The 22692-nt window shown below is 40.7% G+C and overlaps 1 protein-coding gene across 1 annotated transcript; it reads left to right on the top strand.

Moving 5' to 3' along the window:
- The first annotated feature begins 2448 nt into the window (after positions 1-2448).
- On the top strand, positions 2449-6159 carry LOC119742536. The gene has a single exon (XM_038218549.1). It carries the CDS (start codon positions 2482-2484, stop codon positions 5950-5952), a length of 3471 nt encoding a protein of 1156 aa, XP_038074477.1. The 5' UTR covers positions 2449-2481; the 3' UTR covers positions 5953-6159.
- The last annotated feature ends 16533 nt before the right edge of the window (positions 6160-22692 follow it).

Below are 22692 nucleotides of genomic sequence, written 5' to 3'. Positions count from 1 at the left end.
CTTATCTTTGAAACAAGTTTAAACATTTAAGATACTAATAATCAATTACAAAAACTCTTTTGGCATAGAATTTGAGTCTTTCTCTCTGACTTAAAAACAACATCTGTTTGCATGTTAAAACAAGGTGTCAAAGTGACTACCCAAAATCCATGATTTTAGCCGACACACAAAATCACCCTCAAGTATATTCCATCCCAATGACATACCACTCAAATGAAAGATCTTGTTGTCCCCTTTAATTTGATACCAAATTTGTTGTTGAGATGCATGCAGTTCTGAAGATTATTATTAATTTATATTTTTTTCATGTAATAATTAGCTGATGACGTCATAATGACGTCATACATGCCCTTTCCATCATCCAATTTTTTGCGTCCGTCTTGTTTTTCGAAAAGGTATACCATGGAGATGCTTTGGTGAAAAATGGTGCTTTTGTCCACTGTGTAACGGTTAGCATTTGTGTTACTAATGTACCTCACTATAAATGGTATCTTAGAAAAAGCAGGGGCTTTCGTTAAAGTTCTTTTTGTGGAATTCTCAAGCTTAGCGCTTTCAACACCATCCAACCGCATCTTCTGGCTCGAAAACTAATGATTTGGAATGTTAACCCCAGGCTTATTTTATGGATCAACGATTTTATAACCAATAGAAGTCAATGTGTTAAAGTGAATTCCACAATTTCATCCGTCCAGCACACTCACACAGGTGCCCCACAGTGATGTGTTTTGTCACCTGTCCTGTACACTTTGTATACAAATGATCTTACGACTCTGGCAACATCACATAGAATAATTAAGTATGCCGATAAAGCTGCTATTGTTGGCTTTCTGAATGGCAAACAAGAATCTCTAGATTGTTTCACTGGTGAGGTGGCAAAATTTACTCAGTGTTGTGATGAAAACTATCTCGAAATCAATATCAACAAAACCTAAGAGATGGTGATTGATTTTAGGAAAAATAAATCTCCAATTACACCAGCTATCATTAAATGCGAATGTGTGGAAGCAGTGTCTGTACATACAACTACTTGGGAACTGAAATTGATGACCAATTGAAATCTGACGCACGTAGTCAAAATATAACAAGCTGCAACAACGTTTGTTTTTTTTCTGCGCAAACTCAAGTCTTTTCACGTTGATAAAACTATTTTACAACTGTTTTACCAGTCCATTGTACAGAGTATTCTCACCTTTTGTCTTGTTTGTTTTTACGGAAATATGAGGTGCCAGGATCGGATTAAGTTAGACAAAATAGTTAAGCAAGCCAGTAAAGCTATTGGTTTACAACAAGAGTCTCCAGAGGCATTATACAGATCTCTTATGTGCAATAAAATTAAGACAGGTCTTTCCGACTCACATCACCCATTACATTCCAACTTCCAAACCAACTCCAGGAGTAATCGCTTTTTACAACGAAGGATCAGGACACGGCGATACGGCAGCTCATTCGTTCCAGCAGCTATCAAATGGTACAATGAGCAACTGGAACGATGAGCTGTCGTGTGGCTGACTCTGATCCCTCATTGACGTAATGTAATAATGTTTATATATGTAGTAGTTTGTTTTTTACATGTAATTACTGGATTTATATAAGTTTGTGGTAACTGTATTGTATATTACATCTTTTTAAATAATGATTGTATGTTTTTATAACCCGTTTCTCTGTCAAGGCACTTTTAATTTCCCTCGTGAGGGATAATAAAGTTCAATCTAATCTAATCTAATCTAATCTAATTAACGATTTATGCAAATTAGGCACCCTTCCCAAATGAATCTGCCAAGCTTGGTGCTTTGGACCAGTCGGTCACGATTCCGACCATATGCCACCTGACTAACAGAGATTATTTTGTAGACGTCTGTGTGTCAACAGAGGGCTTTATATATTTTTACAATGAAGTTGTACATTGACGGGGTGCATTTTTGTGAACAATTAATTATTTTAATGACCAGGATGGTTTGAAGCCAACATAATATCCCAATTGCTCCAAGTAATTTCAACCAAAGAAAAAGGAAAGTGGGGCTTATTGTTAACATTTTTTAATAAGTGGAGCTTTAATTCGGTGAAGCCCACTTCTCAAAAACTGCCGGATGGTGTGGGCATACGTATTGCAACGCCAGCACCGTGCGTCAACCAATCTTTGACGACTTTATATAGGCCTAAGTTGTGCATTTATTTTGATAAGAAATGACGCCTAGCCCGGCCGTTGATTGGTCGAAAATTCTCAGCTGACCCGATGATGTGTAACGTAATGTGGAGGCTTCCTCAAAGATGTCGATAGTTAAAGTTTGCATAGGGCTTATAATAATTATCTCTATGTTCTCGATTTGTGATCAGGGTAAGTTTTTCTTTATTATTATTATTTTTTGTTTTACTTTGGGGGATCTTCTCACTTATTTTCACTTGTGCCATTCTTTTCTTTTGGGTCTTTTATCCCCTGCAGTGCAGGTATACAGCTTACGCAACTCCACGACGAGAAGCAGCATGGCTACAGTGGTACTGTTTGTGGCAGTTTGGTGGATTGCCAACATGGTTGCCACTATAGCATCAAAGAAAGCAGTGAGTGGCATCAAGCCTGACGCCACTGACAGTCTGACTACTTGGACAGGAACAGTGGCCTTAAAGGATCTCAGGTGGATAGAATTGACAATGCTACAACACCTCTTGGGGGCGCTGTTAGCCAACACGTGGCTCCTTGTAGTCCGTCGCAAGTCAGTCTTTCCCAAAGAAAGTCTCAATCCCAAACATATGCTACTTGCAGTGACAGGCAACCTAGTGGGAAATCTGGGCACTAACGCATCTTTTGCTGCAGTCAGTTCGAGTCTAACTCAAGTCATCAAATCATGTGAACCAATCTTCACCTTTGTGTTCGCACTGCTGTTTTACAAGAACAGTGGTAACTTGAACCGAAATGTGCTGTTCTCAATCATCGCCATGGTGGTGGGCACATGTCTGTTTATCTCAGGCGAGGTGTCCTTCAATATTTGGGGACTTGGTGCTGCTGTTATTTCTAACATCGCTTTCCCGATACGGAACATCTACCTGAAGAAGTTGGGTCAGTCTTGGGATGATCCTCTTCAAAAAATTGCAGTGGTTTCTAACTTGAACGTCCTGATTCTGCTTCCATTTGCGATCATGAGTATGAGCAGCTTAGCTAAACTGCCTCCTATGGAGAGTTGCACCTCTGCCACCTTCCACTTCATCTACAACGCCGCCTCCATAATGGTGCTCCAAGCATTTAGTCCTGTGGAACATGCTATGTTGAACCTCTCGAAGAGAATGTTTGTTATTCTGGCAAATATGATTGTCTTCTCTACACCGTTTACATTCTGGACAGTCACTGGTCTCTTGGTTATTTTCATTGGACATTATAATAATCAAGGAGGCCGCATTTTCATGCAGATAATGAAAATGCGGCGATGTTTCTCTCCTGCCATCATCGTCTTTGGTATTACGTCATTTTGTTGGTTCGTGGGATTCTTTCGATCTGGTGCACTCATGAATCAATTACAAATGCAACTTACACGGTACCAACCGAGAGAAGTCATCACTACAGCTTGGGTATATGAACGACCGATTCCATACAATGTTGTAGAAAACATTGAAGCTTTTTTGGATAGGAATCCCGGTATGACCGTGAAGGTATTCTGCGGTACCTCCCAGTGTATGAAGGCAGTGCAAGACACACATAACCCAGAGATTACAGGGGAATTTCTAGTGCTGCCAGAGATCTTTAAGAATACCCCTCTGGAGCTCTGGTTAGCCCGACATCCAATGCACAAGATTCTGACAGGTGTTGACTTTGAAGATCACGTGTACGAGGCAGTGAGGTTAGCTCTGTTATGGCGTCATGGTGGCATTCATTTCGATCCCTCGATCAAACACGGCGAGTTCACTATCCCAGGGCACCAAGAGGCTTGGGTTAGTATTGGGACAAACCTAACACAAACTAAAACACATGGAGTTCTCAGTGTGTCTCGGTTTCCAGTGCACAGCGCTTTCATTGCGAATCTTACCAAAGCGTTTTGTCGCGAATACTCTCGGAATATTACCCATGGAAATCCACACTCGTTGCAGAAGTTTGATTTTCAGGGAGCGGTCAGTGATATGTTTAACGAATCTTGCATGTCTGGAGACCATTGTCCCACACACATAGAAACTGACCTCGAAAGGATTTCTGTAGTTGATGCAAGAAGACGCCATTTCGGAACACTTTCGTACGCAAGAAGAGCAGGGCGATCTACGCGCGCAAATCTTGGGGATGAGGTACAAAGTTTCCCTGGGATACAATTCTTACCTTTCGTTGACCGTTTTGTTGATAGAGATAACTTTGATAAAGCAAAGAGGGATAATCATATCCGGATGTTTTTCAACGCGTGGTATGGAGATCAAGGGATGACTTGGCCCCCACCGCGAAACATCGACCCCATCATGCTGTCTGTGCATATTAGTCCTCGAATCAGGCCAATGTTCACAAAATATATCAAATACCTTCGATCTAAAGAACCAATAGGATGCAGGGATTCTGACACTCTGAAGTTTCTGAAGCAAAACAACGTTGATGTCTTCCTTTCTGGCTGCCTAACACTCCTCATCAAAACTCCCAACATTGAAAACAAGCGTTCAGGCCAAATAGTCCTGGCCGACGTGGATAAAGCATTTGCTGCCCTTCTCCCTCCGGATATTGAACGGATAGCCATTCGTGTCACGCATTTAGGTGTGGGTGGCGGCAAATCTACCATCAGGGAACGTTTTCAAGCAGCATACGATTTGATACAAAACTACTCCGAGGCACATGTGGTTATTACGCAACGCATCCACTGCGCACTACCCTGTGTTGCCATGGGAACACCGCTTATTTTCATCAATTCCAAACACATGCCCGGTGGAGGCGCAGAACGTGGTTTGAAAGTCTCCTCCCGTGTCACGGGACTTACACCTCTTTTCCACACTGTAGATGCCTTCAATATGTCTCAAGAATCGATTGCGCGATGGCTGCGTGATTTCAACTGGAGAAACCCCCCGCCGAACCCCGACGTAAGCATGCGCATGCGCCTTCGGGCCACGGACTGGAATGTGATTCGACAAGACCAAGTTTTGTACGATAGCGCTCGTAAATTTGGCCTGTTACCCCTGTCACCTCCCGCCACAAACACGCCGAATCAATTAGTGTTCCATTTAATCCTGAACCGTACCAGAAACCCTACAAGCCTGGACTGGCCAAAATGGCGGACCATTGAATCGATATTTTATCATTATCCGCATGCTAAGATTATCATTCATAGTGATAGCTTACAGACAGGCCAGTTTGATGTATTAACAGAGTCCGGTTACACTATTGAAGTACACAGCCTCAGTGCCAGCATTGGTAATAACATAATGAAAAACAAAATTGATATCAAACATTTCCGGAGATTTGGATCCCGTTTAAACGAAGAAGACTTTGCAAAACTGGCGGTACTATTCCAATGGGGTGGGGTGTACATTGACGCAGATGTTATCCTCTTGCGACAACTCGATCTCTCGTTGATAAATACTCTAGTTTGGGGAAGTAAGGAGCAGAATTCATTCGATCTTTCTTTCATGAGGTTTGAAAGAGGTCATCCATTCCTAGAGACTATCCTAAAGGCTTCTGAATGGCAGGCATCTCCAAAAGACAGACATTTCTCTGCATTCGAAGCATTATTGTTTCATACTTGGTCTAACTACTTTAAAAACAGTGTGAAAGTTTTGGCCCAAAGAGATTTCTTCAAACAGTTCAGTGCCCAAAACGCAAGGGATTGCCTGCAGAGCACATCCGGACCTATTTTTGAATCCAATATGAAACAAATTCGACGTGAAGTGGTTTTTGCAAAAGTGAAGGGATCACTAACAAACCTGAGCAAACTGCAAAATGGAACGATTTGCAAATACTTGTTCAACTCATTTTGTGTCCTGTGTAATAATGTTTACTAACGCAAGTCATGACGAAAAAGTGAGCAGCGATATGGCCAAACAAATTGAAACTTGCTAAAATGTAATTCTTAAGTAACGGCAAACTTCTATCAATAACCTGGAATTTACGTCTAGTTTTGACCCAATTGAATAGAGAACAACCGTATGCACTGAAAAAGAATATATATATCTCACTGCTGTGGGTTAATCTTTGTCATCATTTTGGGTCAAAACTATTAGGCCCCCAAAAAATATATTTGGTCTCTGGTCAGACCAAAGTTCCGGAATTGACGCGGCGACGCGATTGTACAGACAAGTTGGGGTACTTTTTTGCTTTTTTGGTGTCCTCATGTACATTGGTGTCCTCCATGATTTGCCTTGGTGCTTTCGATCATTTGCCTTGGTGCAATTTCCCATTCCTTGGTGCTCTTTGGTAAAAAAAAAATGAGGTGCGGCAATAGAGGGCGCCGCGGAACTACCGCGGAATATTTTGGAGAAAAAAAAGATTGACGCGCATGATTAAAATCGACACGCGCGCTGACCAGAGACCGACTTATTTTTTTTGGCCTTACGCACACAAACTGTTACCTTCCACGGTTCCAAATCAAAATAACAGTTGTCTTATTCTGTACTCAAATTTCCCCCCGGTCATTGCAAGTGTGCACTGTGCAGATATCTTTTGGGCGAAAATTATTGGTTATACATTTTTTTTTAACTGAGAAAGGGGATATTAAGCATTAGTTTGCATTGATTCACAATACACATCATTGAGCTGGCCATTCTTACTTTGCTGTGTACAACAATATTTGATGTATTTCTCGACCATCCTAAAAAGTGGCATATTCTGGATGTTTTGCCTGCTATTTTGACTTTTAAACGTAGGATCATATAATTATTCTTTTTTGTGTGAATTGTTTTGTTTATAACAACAAAATTGAACAAAATAGCCTGTGGAACATTCAGCACACTTTTTGCGTGTCGTGACTTGACACCATACCATTGCTAATGCACTTAAAATGCACTTTTGAAAACCACCTTAAATGGTTGTTTTCTTCCGAACGATACCATTTCATGCGGAATAGTTGATAGGGTATTTGGTACCATGATCCCTATCGTCACTTTTGAGCAAGTTTTGGTATGTTTCCAGGTACATTTATATCAATGTGGATCATACGTGCCTCTAAGATAATATGTTACATTTGTGTTAAAACTTTGTGATTGACCTGATTGAAAGGTCAAGGTGTAAAAAGGTAAAAAAAAAATTCGGTTGGGGTAGATATATTTTTTTGTTTAACAAGAAATGTACGAGGTTGTGTTTATACAATAGTTTAAGTTTTAGATAATTTTAATACATTAATTTAAAGGATGGATAATGTTTGTTTATTTTATATTTTGTAAATTTTATGATTCCGCCCCCCCCCCCTAAGATCTCGGCCATCGAGTGACGAAAAAAATTGCAGCTCGGTACTTGCATAGAGCATCTCATAATGAACATAACCAAGAAATTTCATGACTATAGGTCAAGGGGTTTGGGAATTATGGCTAATTAATTATTCATATATACGAATGGTAATTGTGCTCTTTGTACACGACGTTTATGGGAAAATTCAGTTTCGGAATTTTTTGCAGAAGTTAGATTTGGCCACAAAAATATCTCCGGTTTCTAATATGCGCGCGCGTCGCTGTAGACATGCGCGTCGGTAAAATTAATTTTTTTTTTTTGTGTGTGTAAGATGATGTCTCAAAACCGCCAAACTCACTGGTTTGACTGGAATCCTGCTGCTGCACAATTTTAACGTGTTTTTAGATGGGGTTACGATCGAGTATAAGCTTTATGTGGCCTATGTGGGCTCCCATATAGTTTGCACTAAATTTAGTCGGGTACCATTTGCAGCAGGGTTGTAATTTTGTTATTGTGCGTCTGGAAGCCAGACTGACGGAGCGATGGTTGTGCATCTGGAACTAACCTGTAAATGATTTTTAATTAGATCAATATACTTCTCAAGCCTTATGGCCTTACTGAGGTCACCTTCAGCTGCACTTTGAAGGATATTTTGAGAGTTTTAAGGGGATCGAAGCGTCATCTGCAGCACCAGCCGACATTTGATGAGAAAAAAAAAGTTAGGTAAAAAAAAAGTCGCGTTGCCGCACCACTTTTGGGGCAAGCTCCATACCAGAAACCGGAGACCTTTTTTGGCCTTTTCAGAGATCGGTCAATGACATGCATCACCGATTTTGCATATCTGGAGACCGTTGTCCCACAACCACAGAAACTAACCTCGAGAGGATTTACACGTAGGATCATATATTCTTTTGGTGTGTGCATCTTTTTTGTTTAGGGCCTATAACAACAAAATTGCGTGGTATGGTAATTCTGCTCTATGTACACGACGTTTGTGGGGATTTTTTTTTTCAAGGCTATCGCATAAAGAAATAGCTGTGGGGGCGGATTCCGCCCCCGGCCCTTTTAGGGTTCAATAACAGCAATTTTCTTTCAATAACCTGGAATTTACGTCTAGTTTTGACCCAATTGACGGGGGAACAACCGTATGCACTGAAAAAAAAAATACATATCTCACTGCTGAGGGTAAATCTTTCGTCATCATTTTTGTAGAGGGTCAAAACTATTATGCACAACCTGTTACCTTCCACCGTTCTAAATCAAAATAACAGTTGTCTTATTCTATACTCTAATTTTCCCCGGTCATTGTCAGTGTGTACTTCGCATATATCTTTTGGACGAAAAATATTGATACACATTTTTTTTAACTGAGAAGGGGATGTTGAGTATTAGTTTGCATTGATTGACAATTCACATCATTGAGCTGGCCATTCTTACTTTGCTGTGTACAACAATATTTCATGTATTTCTCGACCATCCTAAAAAAGTGTCACATTCTGGATGTTTTGCCTGCTATTTGACTTTGACACGTAGGATCATATAATTATTCTTTTTTGTGTGGATTGTTTGTTTATAACAACAAAATTGAACGAAATAGCCTGTGGAACATTCAGCACACTTTTTGCGTGTCGTGACTTGACACCACACCATTGCTAATGCACTAAAAATGCACTTTTGAAAACCACCTTCAATGGTTGTTTTCTTCCGAACGATACCATTTCATGCGGAATAGTTGGTAGAGTATTTGGTATTATAACACCTCGCCCACAGTTCTGTGTCTTGATTAGCCGAGAGCGAGTCACATGATACTTTCTATTTTTGCTATCTTTCTGTGCACGGCCAAAAGTACTATGCCCGTAGCAACCAAAGTACTATACCATTAGCAACCAAAGTACTATTTCCACGGCGCGGCATTTGTGTGCAAATGCATGCTGGTGTGCGTGTTGCGTTGTGTGCGCGTTTGTGTTAAAACTTTGTGATAGAGACCTGATTGAAAGGTCAAAAGTATAAAAAGGTATTAAAAAAAACAAACATTCGGTTTGGGTAGATTTATTTTTTGTTTAACAAGAAATGTACGAGGTTTTGTTTATACAATAGTTTAAGTTTTAGATTGATATTAATACATTCATTTAAAGGTGGATAATGTTTGTATATTATGTTACCTTATATTTAGTTTTCTATGTAACCTGTGTAAATAAAAAAAGGTGACTAAATATATATTAACGATCACAAGTAGTCGGATTTAACATGAGATTCATCAGTATAGCCATAGCGCACATGGCTATAGTTTGACCATTACTTCGATGGACAATACAGAAAAGTTGACCCTTGGTGGCGTGCTTCCGGACCCCTCGAACAGGAAAATTAGGGTGTAAAAGTCAGAGTTTTTAAAATTATTTTTGGGTACATTGATGTAGAAAAATATCCCCCTCGGAAAAGGTCTTTGTAAAATTGTGACTAGCATCCCAATTTATAGAAACTGAAAAATCGCATGACGTGAAAGAGAAAAATAGTGCTGAAAATTAACCTCTAACTTCCTGTCACAAGACGTGTGAAAATTATTCCTTTTATTTTCCGAGTTAATTTATTAATAGACTAAATTTGTACTCCCGTAAAGTGTTATGTAACGTCTGAGGTTGATGCTAGGTGAATTATACAAATCGTAATTCCTTTTCCCTTTGTTGCATACCTATTCCGGGCTTGCACCCATGTGGGGCTCAACGGTGGCGCAAGCTCCAGTAAGTTTGTATTCAGAACTGGGTTAATCGGGTAACTGGCATTCCGGGGAGGGGTATAAAACCTCGCCCACGTGTTTTTGGATTGAGTTTTGCGGGACGGGAGCCGGAGTGAGTGTGTCTCGCCGGGTTGGGTGTTCGCTAAGCAGAGAGGTGTGGACCTTCAGCGCTGAAGCTGTCGAGTTGGGAGCCGCCGAAGGCTGCGTGTCGGGCGGACTTCTTGTACCCTCTTTGAGATGGGAGTTTTTAAAAATCCCGCTTGTGGGCCATTGAGGCCTATTGTGTTAGTACCGCATCGCAATCTCCCGGGAACGCCAGACCCACGGATAGGCCCGTACGAAGTCGAAGGCCGTGTGAGTAATTATTATTATTAGTTATGTATAATCATTTATTGTGTAGTGTGTATTGTATACTATAGTTTTACAGTTGGAAGAATGTTTTTCATGAGTTTATATTTATCAAGTTTTGTTGTATAAGTTTTGGTTTCTCTTTGGAAGATGACATGATTTGCTTGGAGAATTGACTTTTGTTGAGAAAGATTCATTGTATTTTAATGTCTTTCTGTATTTTCACATTTAAGATGAATCCCGTTTCATGGCGGCATTTGAAGTGAAAACCGCGTTCATTGTGTGAAGTTGTAATATTTCAACAACTTATAACCTGTGTATTTTCTTAATGTAAAACGTTGGTACAACTAGCATGTTTATCAGAATGCCCTAATGGATATTACAGGGCTTCCCGTAATCCTGCCCTACGATGGCTAGCGGGGATGCCACTGTCCTTTACTTTCACTGAAGTTTGACGTGACGGGAACCTCCACCTACTCTCCGACGGTCGGTGCGTAGGGGGCCTACCTCTGTACCAGACCGGGTTCTCAAGCTCTCATGTTCCTGGGGGAATCGTCCCACGGCGACGCTCAAGCCGGACCCAAATGCTTATGTTGTAATTAATAGAGCTGTGTTATACTTATATTGTAATAAATAGAGCCGTGTCAGATTTACGTTGTTTATAATGGGGCAATGTAACGCGAACACTAAAACATTCTGGGGACACAAACTGTGAACATAATTTTGGCCGGTAATCAAACGGATGTATAAAATTAATTTTGGTTTATTTCTTTCTCGTAATAAATAGTTTAATTTTGTGATTGATAAGTCCTGTGTTGAGTCCTCTGTTCTTTTGAGTTATTTCTTGGTTTTTGGTCTGAGTAGAGCGGCGCAAGGGTCCGCTCTGCGACACTTCCGAAAATCTAAAATACATGTGAACTAGTGGAACTCGGAGCACTCGTACAAAGATGAACATTTATGAAACTTTTAAGGACCAATTCTCATTTACAAACAAATCTTAAATGACTCTTGATAGGAACTGTATTCAAGCCAACCCGACTTAATCTAGAATACATCGGATGTAGGTAGGTAAATCTTGGCGTCGTTATAATTTTCGTTCTTACGCAAGTACGCGATGTGAAAACGAACGTGTATCCTAAGATAAAATTCCAACATGAGTGTTTCTTGGGGTGATTACGGTTAGAAATCAATCTGTCAAAAATTATGGCAAGGGAAAAGGGCAACCCAGTGTAAATTGCCCATAGAAGGGTCACGGAGGGGTCCGGAAGCTCAAGGACAAATTGGCATACTTTCCGGCTCTTTAATATACCCGTGTCAAATTATTTCAATTTTTTTATGTCTCGTTTTTATACCAGAGTTTTTTTTTTACGTTTCGTGTCTGTTTCCTTTATCGTTCACTCGACCCCGAATTCAAGCAGTTTATGACACTTCGATCTAGATACTTACGCAACAGTTTTTAAACGCGATGTCTTCACGGAATTCGCACCTGATTGGTAGCACAGTCCAATTATCTCTTTTATTCGACGGTACCAGTAGGAAGACGCCCCTCGAAATAAATGGTTATGGTAATTTACTTTTTCTTTTCATGGTAATTCGTTTGTAGTATTCTATATGTTCTCGGAAGTCCAGGTGAAAGCACATTTTTTGAACGTGGTATAAATTTGAAGCGTAAGGTAGAGTGTGGGAAAGAACCATTTGTGCGTTTGGGAGAGAGAGGTGTCCAAGAGTTATTGTGTGAAGTTTTGTTGGGTCGTCGCCACCCGTAACCAGCAGGCGAGTGGAAGCAGCCACCGCAGGTACCGGGCCGGCCAACCTAAACTGTTGAGGCCGAGAGCCACGTTTAGTCGGAAGTACAGGTTAAAGTACTTGCTTTACACTCTCTTCATCTGTATGACCAGACGTCACACGGCAGTAGCCTGACCCCAAGAGTACACTCCCCGAGAATTACCGTAAGTTCCTTTTTATTATCAAAAACTGATTTTTGAATCGTGTTTGGTTATAATTTGAATCCACTTATTTAGACACAATTTGAGATCAATTTGTATTTTCATGTGTGATTCCAAAAGAACAGAGATTTGTAGTATTTTGGGTTATTTTACATTTCATAGATAACCATTTTCCCTGGTGGGCACAACCAACCCTATTCCGATCCCGCGAGACCAATCTGTAAATGGCAGGGACCCCACTGAAGCCAGGCGGTGACTGATCAACACACTGATCGAGGCAGAGACGACAATCCAGTCAACGCTAGTGTCACCAACCTGAGCCGAATTCTGTATCTGGGGAAGGTTGCAAGTATCTTAAACATAACCTAGAACCTGAAATCTAAAACCCACAAATTGGCTTTGATTTAAATTGTAATTTGTAAAACTTAAAGACCGGTTGCTTTGTTTTCTTTACTTTGTTTCTTTTAATGTAACAACTAAGTTGCTTTATTTGAAGATTTGGATTGATATTTCTGTATTCGTTTCTTGGCTGGATCAGCAAATTTTCCGTTAATATTTTGTTAAGACTCAGTTGAGAAATTGCTGAATTATTTTGTTGAATTGAGATTTTCATATTTTTTGTGTTGTTGCAAAGTTGCTAATTTGTATGCCTTGCTATACCTTCAAAGTTAACCCGTGCTAATTCAACCTGCGATTTAATTTGCTTGATTTGAGATGTTTCTTTTGATTTGCCTAAGTTAAATCTGTTACATTTTGTCATCTTCAGAGAAACCCTGAATTCTTTGGATCGTTCTTAAGTTGAGTTCTTGAATTGTGGAAGATCCTTTGATTAAATTTGATTATTTTGTAGATATTCTTGTAAATATTCCTCTTCCTTTTTTTCATTTGATTTTTCTTTAAAATAAAATTGTACTTTTGCTCTTGAAGTTAAAATCAAATCCGTTTCTGTTTGCCTTATTTACTGAGTTAAAGACAGAACTATCCCATTTATCTAAGGTCTTGAGAAAATACTTGACAACCCGAAAGTTTGCTATTTTCCCCCAAACGGAAAGAGGATGGATCCATAACTCGTATTTGATTTTAAAAAAAATGAAAGAAACCAAAAAAACTGAGGTCGATATCAGGCCTGAACGTGGGCAGCTTTTATATGCGCATTCCCTGGCTATAGAACGTTAATTGAGTTCCAGCTCCTCCCAACAATCCCTCTCCCCGATTTCCTCCCGAAATTGCTTTGATCGGCCGATGGCCTATTGGACCTTCGACTATTTGTGAGCATTTGTTGCAGATTCGCCCTTGGTGACCCCTTTGGAATGTTTTTGCCTCCCTTCTCCTAGGTCCCGCCCACTGGAAAACCACTATCGCGGCATAGCGCATATGCGTGACGCGGTGTCGAGTCCATTTTGTAAGTAGGATTGCAGACCGGTAAATAAACTGCCATAGACCCCAATGATAAATGCCCCAATTCGGAAATTCATGAAAAATACTCACAACTCTCTGAGGTGTTCGAAACACACATCAAAGTTAAGGCTTATTTCATCATATTTTACTTCTGTTCAATTTTGTTGGGGTAATCTTATGTCTTTTGGGAGAAATTTCCATCCAAAGATGATCACCCCTTAAAATAGTTCTGAAGTCCGTCGCCATTTTGATGCATACGCTCCATTGCAAAATAGAACCATTTTAGTGCCCGATTTCACCCAAATGTCACAGAAACACAAGCTCACAGTCCTGTGCACGGCTTCCACCCTTCATTTTTTTTTTTGACAAAACTTCCAGGTCATGGCCCACAAAATGCTGTAGTACTGAAGAATTTTAGGGCATGCAAATCGTGATTAGGCCGGCGTAGGCAATTTTGGGCCTATTTACAGGTCTGCGCCCTTTAAATATCATGATGCTGTCTGTTTCTACCCAGACCACTTTTAAGGCAAGAATTAAGGAGGATCCATTAATCATATTTCATCTGAAAATTGAATGAAAATGCAGATTGTTTTAAACAGCTTAGGCCTATGCATTGTCTGCCATGTGCATTGAAGTTTGTTGATTTCCCCTTTCCCACTGATGAAACTGTAGTATAAAAAAATCCCTCTTAGGCCCCCCCCCCAAAAAAAAGTCTCCGGTTTAGAGTGTGCGCGCTTGTCGCCGAAGCCATGCGCGTCGGCAAATAAAAAAAAAAAATCTTTTTTGGTAAAATGGTGTCTCTTAACCGCCTAACTCACTGGTTTGATTGGAATCCTGCTGCTGCACAATTTTAACGTGTTTTTAGATGGGGTTACGATCGAGTATAAGCTTTATGTGGCCTCTCTGTGCTCCCATATATTTTGCAGTCAATTTAGTCCGGCACCGTTTGCAGACGGATGTTGTAATTTTGTAATTCTCTGGCAGCCAGACTGAGGGAGCAATGCTCGTGTATCTGGAACATGTAAGGTTTTAAGGGGATCGAAGCGTCATCTGCAACCCCATAGTCAGCCGACATTTGAAGAAAAAAAAAGTAGGGAAAAAAACCCGCGTCGCCGCACCACTCTAGGGGCAAGTTCCATACCAGAAACCGGAGACTTTTATGGCCTTGCATTTAAACTATGTTTCTTGGTTGACAATTGAGGTTGGAAATTAACAGTTTAGGGTTGAAAATTGCCACCAAGGGAATGGTGCCGGTTGTCGTCGTCGTCGTCGTCGTCGTCGTCGTCGTCGTCGTCGTCGTCGTCGTCGTCGTCGTCGTCGTCGTCGTCGTCGTCGTCGTCGTCGTTGTGGGCTGAAATTTCACACTATCTTCTTCGCGGATTTATCTCTGGCTCTTTAAGAACTGTCCCAACGTGGAAATGCATACATACATGCACGGTTCACAGTCAAATGCAGCATTAGGCAGGTAAAGCATGTGTGATACTAAAAAGAATCATAAAATGTTTACGGAACACGAAACAGAGGCCTCGTGCAGGAGTTTCAATCAAAGCAAGAAAATTATGTGCCTCATATAAATCGAACCTGGAATATGTTCGTAAAGTTGTCTAATACATGCCAAGAAAGAAAGATAGAGATTATTGCAGTTCCGATGATAGATTCATTGATGTCCTCTAAAAGACAAAGGTTATCACCGTTTCAGGAGGGTGTGTGCCTACGTTGGTGGGGCGATGACTCTTATGTTTTGCATCTCTGCGAATCGTCGAAGGGTTACTCAGTGATTTCTCATGTCCAGTCTGTCTGCCATAAATGGGCGCACATTTTAGTGCGCTAAAACTAGCCCTTTAACCGGCATAATAGACTGCTGCAAAAAGTATTCTATATTTAAATTTTTACAGCTCATCTGCTTGTCTTTAATTCGTAAAGTGTTAAAAAATCCATCACCAGATGTAAGCATTATCGATGTGACTCATTCATGTGCAAATATCCCGCAGCTCCTATCCAGACGCCGCTATTGTTCGCTGCACTCCGAGAAATTCCAGATCGAAATTCCAGAGGGACTGTTTATTTCCCTTTAACTACGTTATATTTTTGTCTACCATATTTTTTCAAACTGTTGATTAGAAAGCAATAAAAAAAAAAATCCACAATGCCATGAAAATTTGCACATTCCTTTATACTTAATATAGGCACCACGAATACGGAAGGACGGTGTATCTCTCTTACATACTGTGGTGTATGCGCAATTTTGGTCGGACCATGTTGGCCACATAATGGTTTAGAATTTAACAAAATTAGGATTTTGAACACATTTTGGAAGGACAAAGGTGACACATGTTAATATTTCAGCTTATAAAGGACCAATGATTTAATTAGGGACACTTACATGTATCTCATTTTGGTATGGTGAAATAATTTGCTGAGGAAAGTAACTCATTGCATTTTTTTTAACTTGAAAGTTCATGGGGTCCAAAACTAAGTGGGAGGAGTGTAATGTGTTAACGTATTACGAATTGAGATTTTCATTTTTTTGTGTTGTTGCAAAGTTGCTAATTTGTATGCCTTGCTATACCTTCAAAGTTAACCCGTGCTAATTCAACCTGCGATTTAATTTGCTTGATTTGAGATGTTTCTTTTGATTTGCCTAAGTTAAATCTGTTACATTTTGTCATCTTCAGAGAAACCCTGAATTCTTTGGATCGTTCTTAAGTTGAGTTCTTGAATTGTGGAAGATCCTTTGATTAAATTTGATTATTTTGTAGATATTCTTGTAAATATTCCTCTTCCTTTTTTTCATTTGATTTTTCTTTAAAATAAAATTGTACTTTTGCTCTTGAAGTTAAAATCAAATCCGTTTCTGTTTGCCTTATTTACTGAGTTGAAGACAGAACTATCCCATTTATCTAAGGTCTTGAGAAAATACTTGACAACCCGAAAGTTTGCTATTTTCCCCCAAACGGAAAGAGGATGGATCCATAACTCGTATTTGATTTTTAAAAAAATGAAAGAAACCAAAAAAACTGAGGTCGATATCAGGCCTGAACGTGGGCAGCTTTTATATGCGCATTCCCTGGCTATAGAACGATAATTGAGTTCCAGCTCCTCCCAACAATCCCTCTCCCCGATTTCCTCCCGAAATTGCTTTGATCGGCCGATGGCCTATTGGACCTTCGACTATTTGTGAGCATTTGTTGCAGATTCGCCCTTGGTGACCCCTTTGGAATGTTTTTGCCTCCCTTCTCCTAGGTCCCGCCCACTGGAAAACCACTATCGCGGCATAGCGCATATGCGTGACGCGGTGTCGAGTCCATTTTGTAAGTAGGATTGCAGACCGGTAAATAAACTGCCATAGACCCCAATGATAAATGCCCCAATTCGGAAATTCATGAAAAATACTCACAACTCTCTGAGGTGTTCGAAACACACATCAAAGTTAAGGCTTATTTCATCATATTTTACTTCTGTTCAATTTTGTTGGGGTAATCTTATGTCTTTTGGGAGAAATTTCCATCCAAAGATGATCACCCCTTAAAATAGTTCTGAAGTCCGTCGCCATTTTGATGCATACGCTCCATTGCAAAATAGAACCATTTTAGTGCCCGATTTCACCCAAATGTCACAGAAACACAAGCTCACAGTCCTGTGCACGGCTCCCACCCTTCATTTTTTTTTTGGACAAAACTTCCAGGTCATGGCCCACAAAATGCTGTAGTACTGAAGAATTTTAGGGCATGCAAATCGTGATTAGGCCGGCGTAGGCAATTTTGGGCCTATTTACAGGTCTGCGCCCTTTAAATAACATGATGCTGTCTGTTTCTACCCAGACCACTTTTAAGGCAAGAATTAAGGAGGATCCATTAATCATATTTCATCTGAAAATTGAATGAAAATGCAGATTGTTTTAAACAGCTTAGGCCTATGCATTGTCTGCCATGTGCATTGAAGTTTGTTGATTTCCCCTTTCCCACTGATGAAACTGTAGTATAAAAAAATCCCTCTTAGGCCCCCCCCCCCCCAAAAAGTCTCCGGTTTAGAGTGTGCGCGCTTGTCGCCGAAGCCATGCGCGTCGGCAAATAAAAAAAAAAAATCTTTTTTGGTAAAATGGTGTCTCTTAACCGCCTAACTCACTGGTTTGATTGGAATCCTGCTGCTGCACAATTTTAACGTGTTTTTAGATGGGGTTACGATCGAGTATAAGCTTTATGTGGCCTCTCTGTGCTCCCATATATTTTGCAGTCAATTTAGTCCGGCACCGTTTGCAGACGGATGTTGTAATTTTGTAATTCTCTCGCATCCAGACTGAGGGAGCAATGCTCGTGTATCTGGAACATGTAAGGTTTTAAGGGGATCGAAGCGTCATCTGCAACCCCATAGTCAGCCGACATTTGAAAGAAAAAAAAAGTAGGGAAAAAAACCCGCGTCGCCGCACCACTCTAGGGGCAAGTTCCATACCAGAAACCGGAGACTTTTATGGCCTTGCATTTAAACTATGTTTCTTGGTTGACAATTGAGGTTGGAAATTAACAGTTTAGGGTTGAAAATTGCCACCAAGGGAATGGTGCCGGTTGTCGTCGTCGTCGTCGTCGTCGTCGTCGTCGTCGTCGTCGTCGTCGTCGTCGTCGTCGTCGTCGTCGTCGTCGTCGTCGTCGTCGTCGTCGTCGTCTTTTGCTCTTGAAGTTAAAATCAAATCCGTTTCTGTTTGCCTTATTTACTGAGTTGAAGACAGAACTATCCTATTTAACTAAGGTCTTGAGAAAATACTTGACAACCCGAAAGTTTGCTATTTTCCCCCAAACGGAAAGAGGATGGATCCATAACTCGTATTTGATTTTAAAAAAAATGAAAGAAACCAACAAAACTGAGGTCGATATCAGGCCTGAACGTGGGCAGCTTTTATATGCGCATTCCCTGGCTATAGAACGATAATTGAGTTCCAGCTCCTCCCAACAATCCCTCTCCCCGATTTCCTCCCGAAATTGCTTTGATCGGCCGATGGCCTATTGGACCTTCGACTATTTGTGAGCATTTGTTGCAGATTCGCCCTTGGTGACCCCTTTGGAATGTTTTTGCCTCCCTTCTCCTAGGTCCCGCCCACTGGAAAACCACTATCGCGGCATAGCGCATATGCGTGACGCGGTGTCGAGTCCATTTTGTAAGTAGGATTGCAGACCGGTAAATAAACTGCCATAGACCCCAATGATAAATGCCCCAATTCGGAAATTCATGAAAAATACTCACAACTCTCTGAGGTGTTCGAAACACACATCAAAGTTAAGGCTTATTTCATCATATTTTACTTCTGTTCAATTTTGTTGGGGTAATCTTATGTCTTTTGGGAGAAATTTCCATCCAAAGATGATCACCCCTTAAAATAGTTCTGAAGTCCGTCGCCATTTTGATGCATACGCTCCATTGCAAAATAAAACCATTTTAGTGCCCGATTTCACCCAAATGTCACAGAAACACAAGCTCACAGTCCTGTGCACGGCTTCCACCCTTCATTTTTTTTTTGGACAAAACTTCCAGGTCATGGCCCACAAAATGCTGTAGTACTGAAGAATTTTAGGGCATGCAAATCGTGATTAGGCCGGCGTAGGCAATTTTGGGCCTATTTACAGGTCTGCGCCCTTTAAATAACATGATGCTGTCTGTTTCTACCCAGACCACTTTTAAGGCAAGAATTAAGGAGGATCCATTAATCATATTTCATCTGAAAATTGAATGAAAATGCAGATTGTTTTAAACAGCTTAGGCCTATGCATTGTCTGCCATGTGCATTGAAGTTTGTTGATTTCCCCTTTCCCACTGATGAAACTGTAGTATAAAAAAATCCCTCTTAGGCCCCCCCCCCCCCCCCCCAAAAAAGTCTCCGGTTTAGAGTGTGCGCGCTTGTCGCCGAAGCCATGCGCGTCGGCAAATAAAAAAAAAAAAATCTTTTTTGGTAAAATGGTGTCTCTTAACCGCCTAACTCACTGGTTTGATTGGAATCCTGCTGCTGCACAATTTTAACGTGTTTTTAGATGGGGTTACGATCGAGTATAAGCTTTATGTGGCCTCTCTGTGCTCCCATATATTTTGCAGTCAATTTAGTCCGGCACCGTTTGCAGACGGATGTTGTAATTTTGTAATTCTCTCGCAGCCAGACTGAGGGAGCAATGCTCGTGTATCTGGAACATGTAAGGTTTTAAGGGGATCGAAGCGTCATCTGCAACCCCATAGTCAGCCGACATTTGAAGAAAAAAAAAAGTAGGGAAAAAAACCCGCGTCGCCGCACCACTCTAGGGGCAAGTTCCATACCAGAAACCGGAGACTTTTATGGCCTTGCATTTAAACTATGTTTCTTGGTTGACAATTGAGGTTGGAAATTAACAGTTTAGGGTTGAAAATTGCCACCAAGGGAATGGTGCCGGTTGTCGTCGTCGTCGTCGTCGTCGTCGTCGTCGTCGTCGTCGTCGTCGTCGTCGTCGTCGTCGTCGTCGTCGTCGTCGTCGTCGTCGTCGTCGTCGTCGTCGTCGTCGTCGTCGTCGTCGTCGTCGTCGTCGTCGTCGTCGTTGTTGTTGTGGGCTGAAATTTCACACTATCTTCTTCGCGGATTTATCTCTGGCTCTTTAAGAACTGTCCCAACGTGGAAATGCATACATACATGCACGGTTCACAGTCAAATGCAGCATTAGGCAGGTAAAGCATGTGTGATACTAAAAAGAATCATAAAATGTTTACGGAACACGAAACAGAGGCCTCGTGCAGGAGTTTCAATCAAAGCAAGAAAATTATGTGCCTCATATAAATCGAACCTGGAATATGTTCGTAAAGTTGTCTAATACATGCCAAGAAAGAAAGATAGAGATTATTGCAGTTCCGATGATAGATTCATTGATGTCCTCTAAAAGACAAAGGTTATCACCGTTTCAGGAGGGTGTGTGCCTACGTTGGTGGGGCGATGACTCTTATGTTTTGCATCTCTGCGAATCGTCGAAGGGTTACTCAGTGATTTCTCATGTCCAGTCTGTCTGCCATAAATGGGCGCACATTTTAGTGCGCTAAAACTAGCCCTTTAACCGGCATAATAGACTGCTGCAAAAAGTATTCTATATTTAAATTTTTACAGCACATCTGCTTGTCTTTAATTCGTAAAGTGTTAAAAAATCCATCACCAGATGTAAGCATTATCGATGTGACTCATTCATGTGCAAATATCCCGCAGCTCCTATCCAGACGCCGCTATTGTTCGCTGCACTCCGAGAAATTCCAGATCGAAATTCCAGAGGGACTGTTTATTTCCCTTTAACTACGTTATATTTTTGTCTACCATATTTTTTCAAACTGTTGATCGGAGGTCGGACCATGTTGGCCACATAATGGTTTAGAATTTAACAAAATTAGGATTTTGAACACATTTTGGAAGGACAAAGGTGACACATGTTAATATTTCAGCTTATAAAGGACCAATGATTTAATTAGGGACACTTACATGTATCTCATTTTGGTATGGTGAAATAATTTGCTGAGGAAAGTAACTCATTGCATTTTTTTTAACTTGAAAGTTCATGGGGTCCAAAACTAAGGGGGAGGAGTGTAATGTGTTAACGTATTACGAATTGAGATTTTCATTTTTTTGTGTTGTTGCAAAGTTGCTAATTTGTATGCCTTGCTATACCTTCAAAGTTAACCCGTGCTAATTCAACCTGCGATTTAATTTGCTTGATTTGAGATGTTTCTTTTGATTTGCCTAAGTTAAATCTGTTACATTTTGTCATCTTCAGAGAAACCCTGAATTCTTTGGATCGTTCTTAAGTTGAGTTCTTGAATTGTGGAAGATCCTTTGATTAAATTTGATTATTTTGTAGATATTCTTGTAAATATTCCTCTTCCTTTTTTTCATTTGATTTTTCTTTAAAATAAAATTGTACTTTTGCTCTTGAAGTTAAAATCAAATCCGTTTCTGTTTGCCTTATTTACTGAGTTGAAGACAGAACTATCCCATTTATCTAAGGTCTTGAGAAAATACTTGACAACCCGAAAGTTTGCTATTTTCCCCCAAACGGAAAGAGGATGGATCCATAACTCGTATTTGATTTTAAAAAAAATGAAAGAAACCAAAAAAACTGAGGTCGATATCAGGCCTGAACGTGGGCAGCTTTTATATGCGCATTCCCTGGCTATAGAACGATAATTGAGTTCCAGCTCCTCCCAACAATCCCTCTCCCCGATTTCCTCCCGAAATTGCTTTGATCGGCCGATGGCCTATTGGACCTTCGACTATTTGTGAGCATTTGTTGCAGATTCTCCCTTGGTGACCCCTTTGGAATGTTTTTGCCTCCCTTCTCCTAGGTCCCGCCCACTGGAAAACCACTATCGCGGCATAGCGCATATGCGTGACGCGGTGTCGAGTCCATTTTGTAAGTAGGATTGCAGACCGGTAAATAAACTGCCATAGACCCCAATGATAAATGCCCCAATTCGGAAATTCATGAAAAATACTCACAACTCTCTGAGGTGTTCGAAACACACATCAAAGTTAAGGCTTATTTCATCATATTTTACTTCTGTTCAATTTTGTTGGGGTAATCTTATGTCTTTTGGGAGAAATTTCCATCCAAAGATGATCACCCCTTAAAATAGTTCTGAAGTCCGTCGCCATTTTGATGCATACGCTCCATTGCAAAATAGAACCATTTTAGTGCCCGATTTCACCCAAATGTCACAGAAACACAAGCTCACAGTCCTGTGCACGGCTCCCACCCTTCATTTTTTTTTTGGACAAAACTTCCAGGTCATGGCCCACAAAATGCTGTAGTACTGAAGAATTTTAGGGCATGCAAATCGTGATTAGGCCGGCGTAGGCAATTTTGGGCCTATTTACAGGTCTGCGCCCTTTAAATAACATGATGCTGTCTGTTTCTACCCAGACCACTTTTAAGGCAAGAATTAAGGAG

This window comes from Patiria miniata, unplaced genomic scaffold (assembly GCF_015706575.1).
Source record: "Patiria miniata isolate m_02_andy unplaced genomic scaffold, ASM1570657v1 HiC_scaffold_6, whole genome shotgun sequence".
Taxonomy (NCBI): Eukaryota; Metazoa; Echinodermata; class Asteroidea; order Valvatida; family Asterinidae; genus Patiria; species Patiria miniata.
Note: the sequence above shows the minus strand (reverse complement) of the source record. Positions and strands in the feature narration are given on the sequence as shown.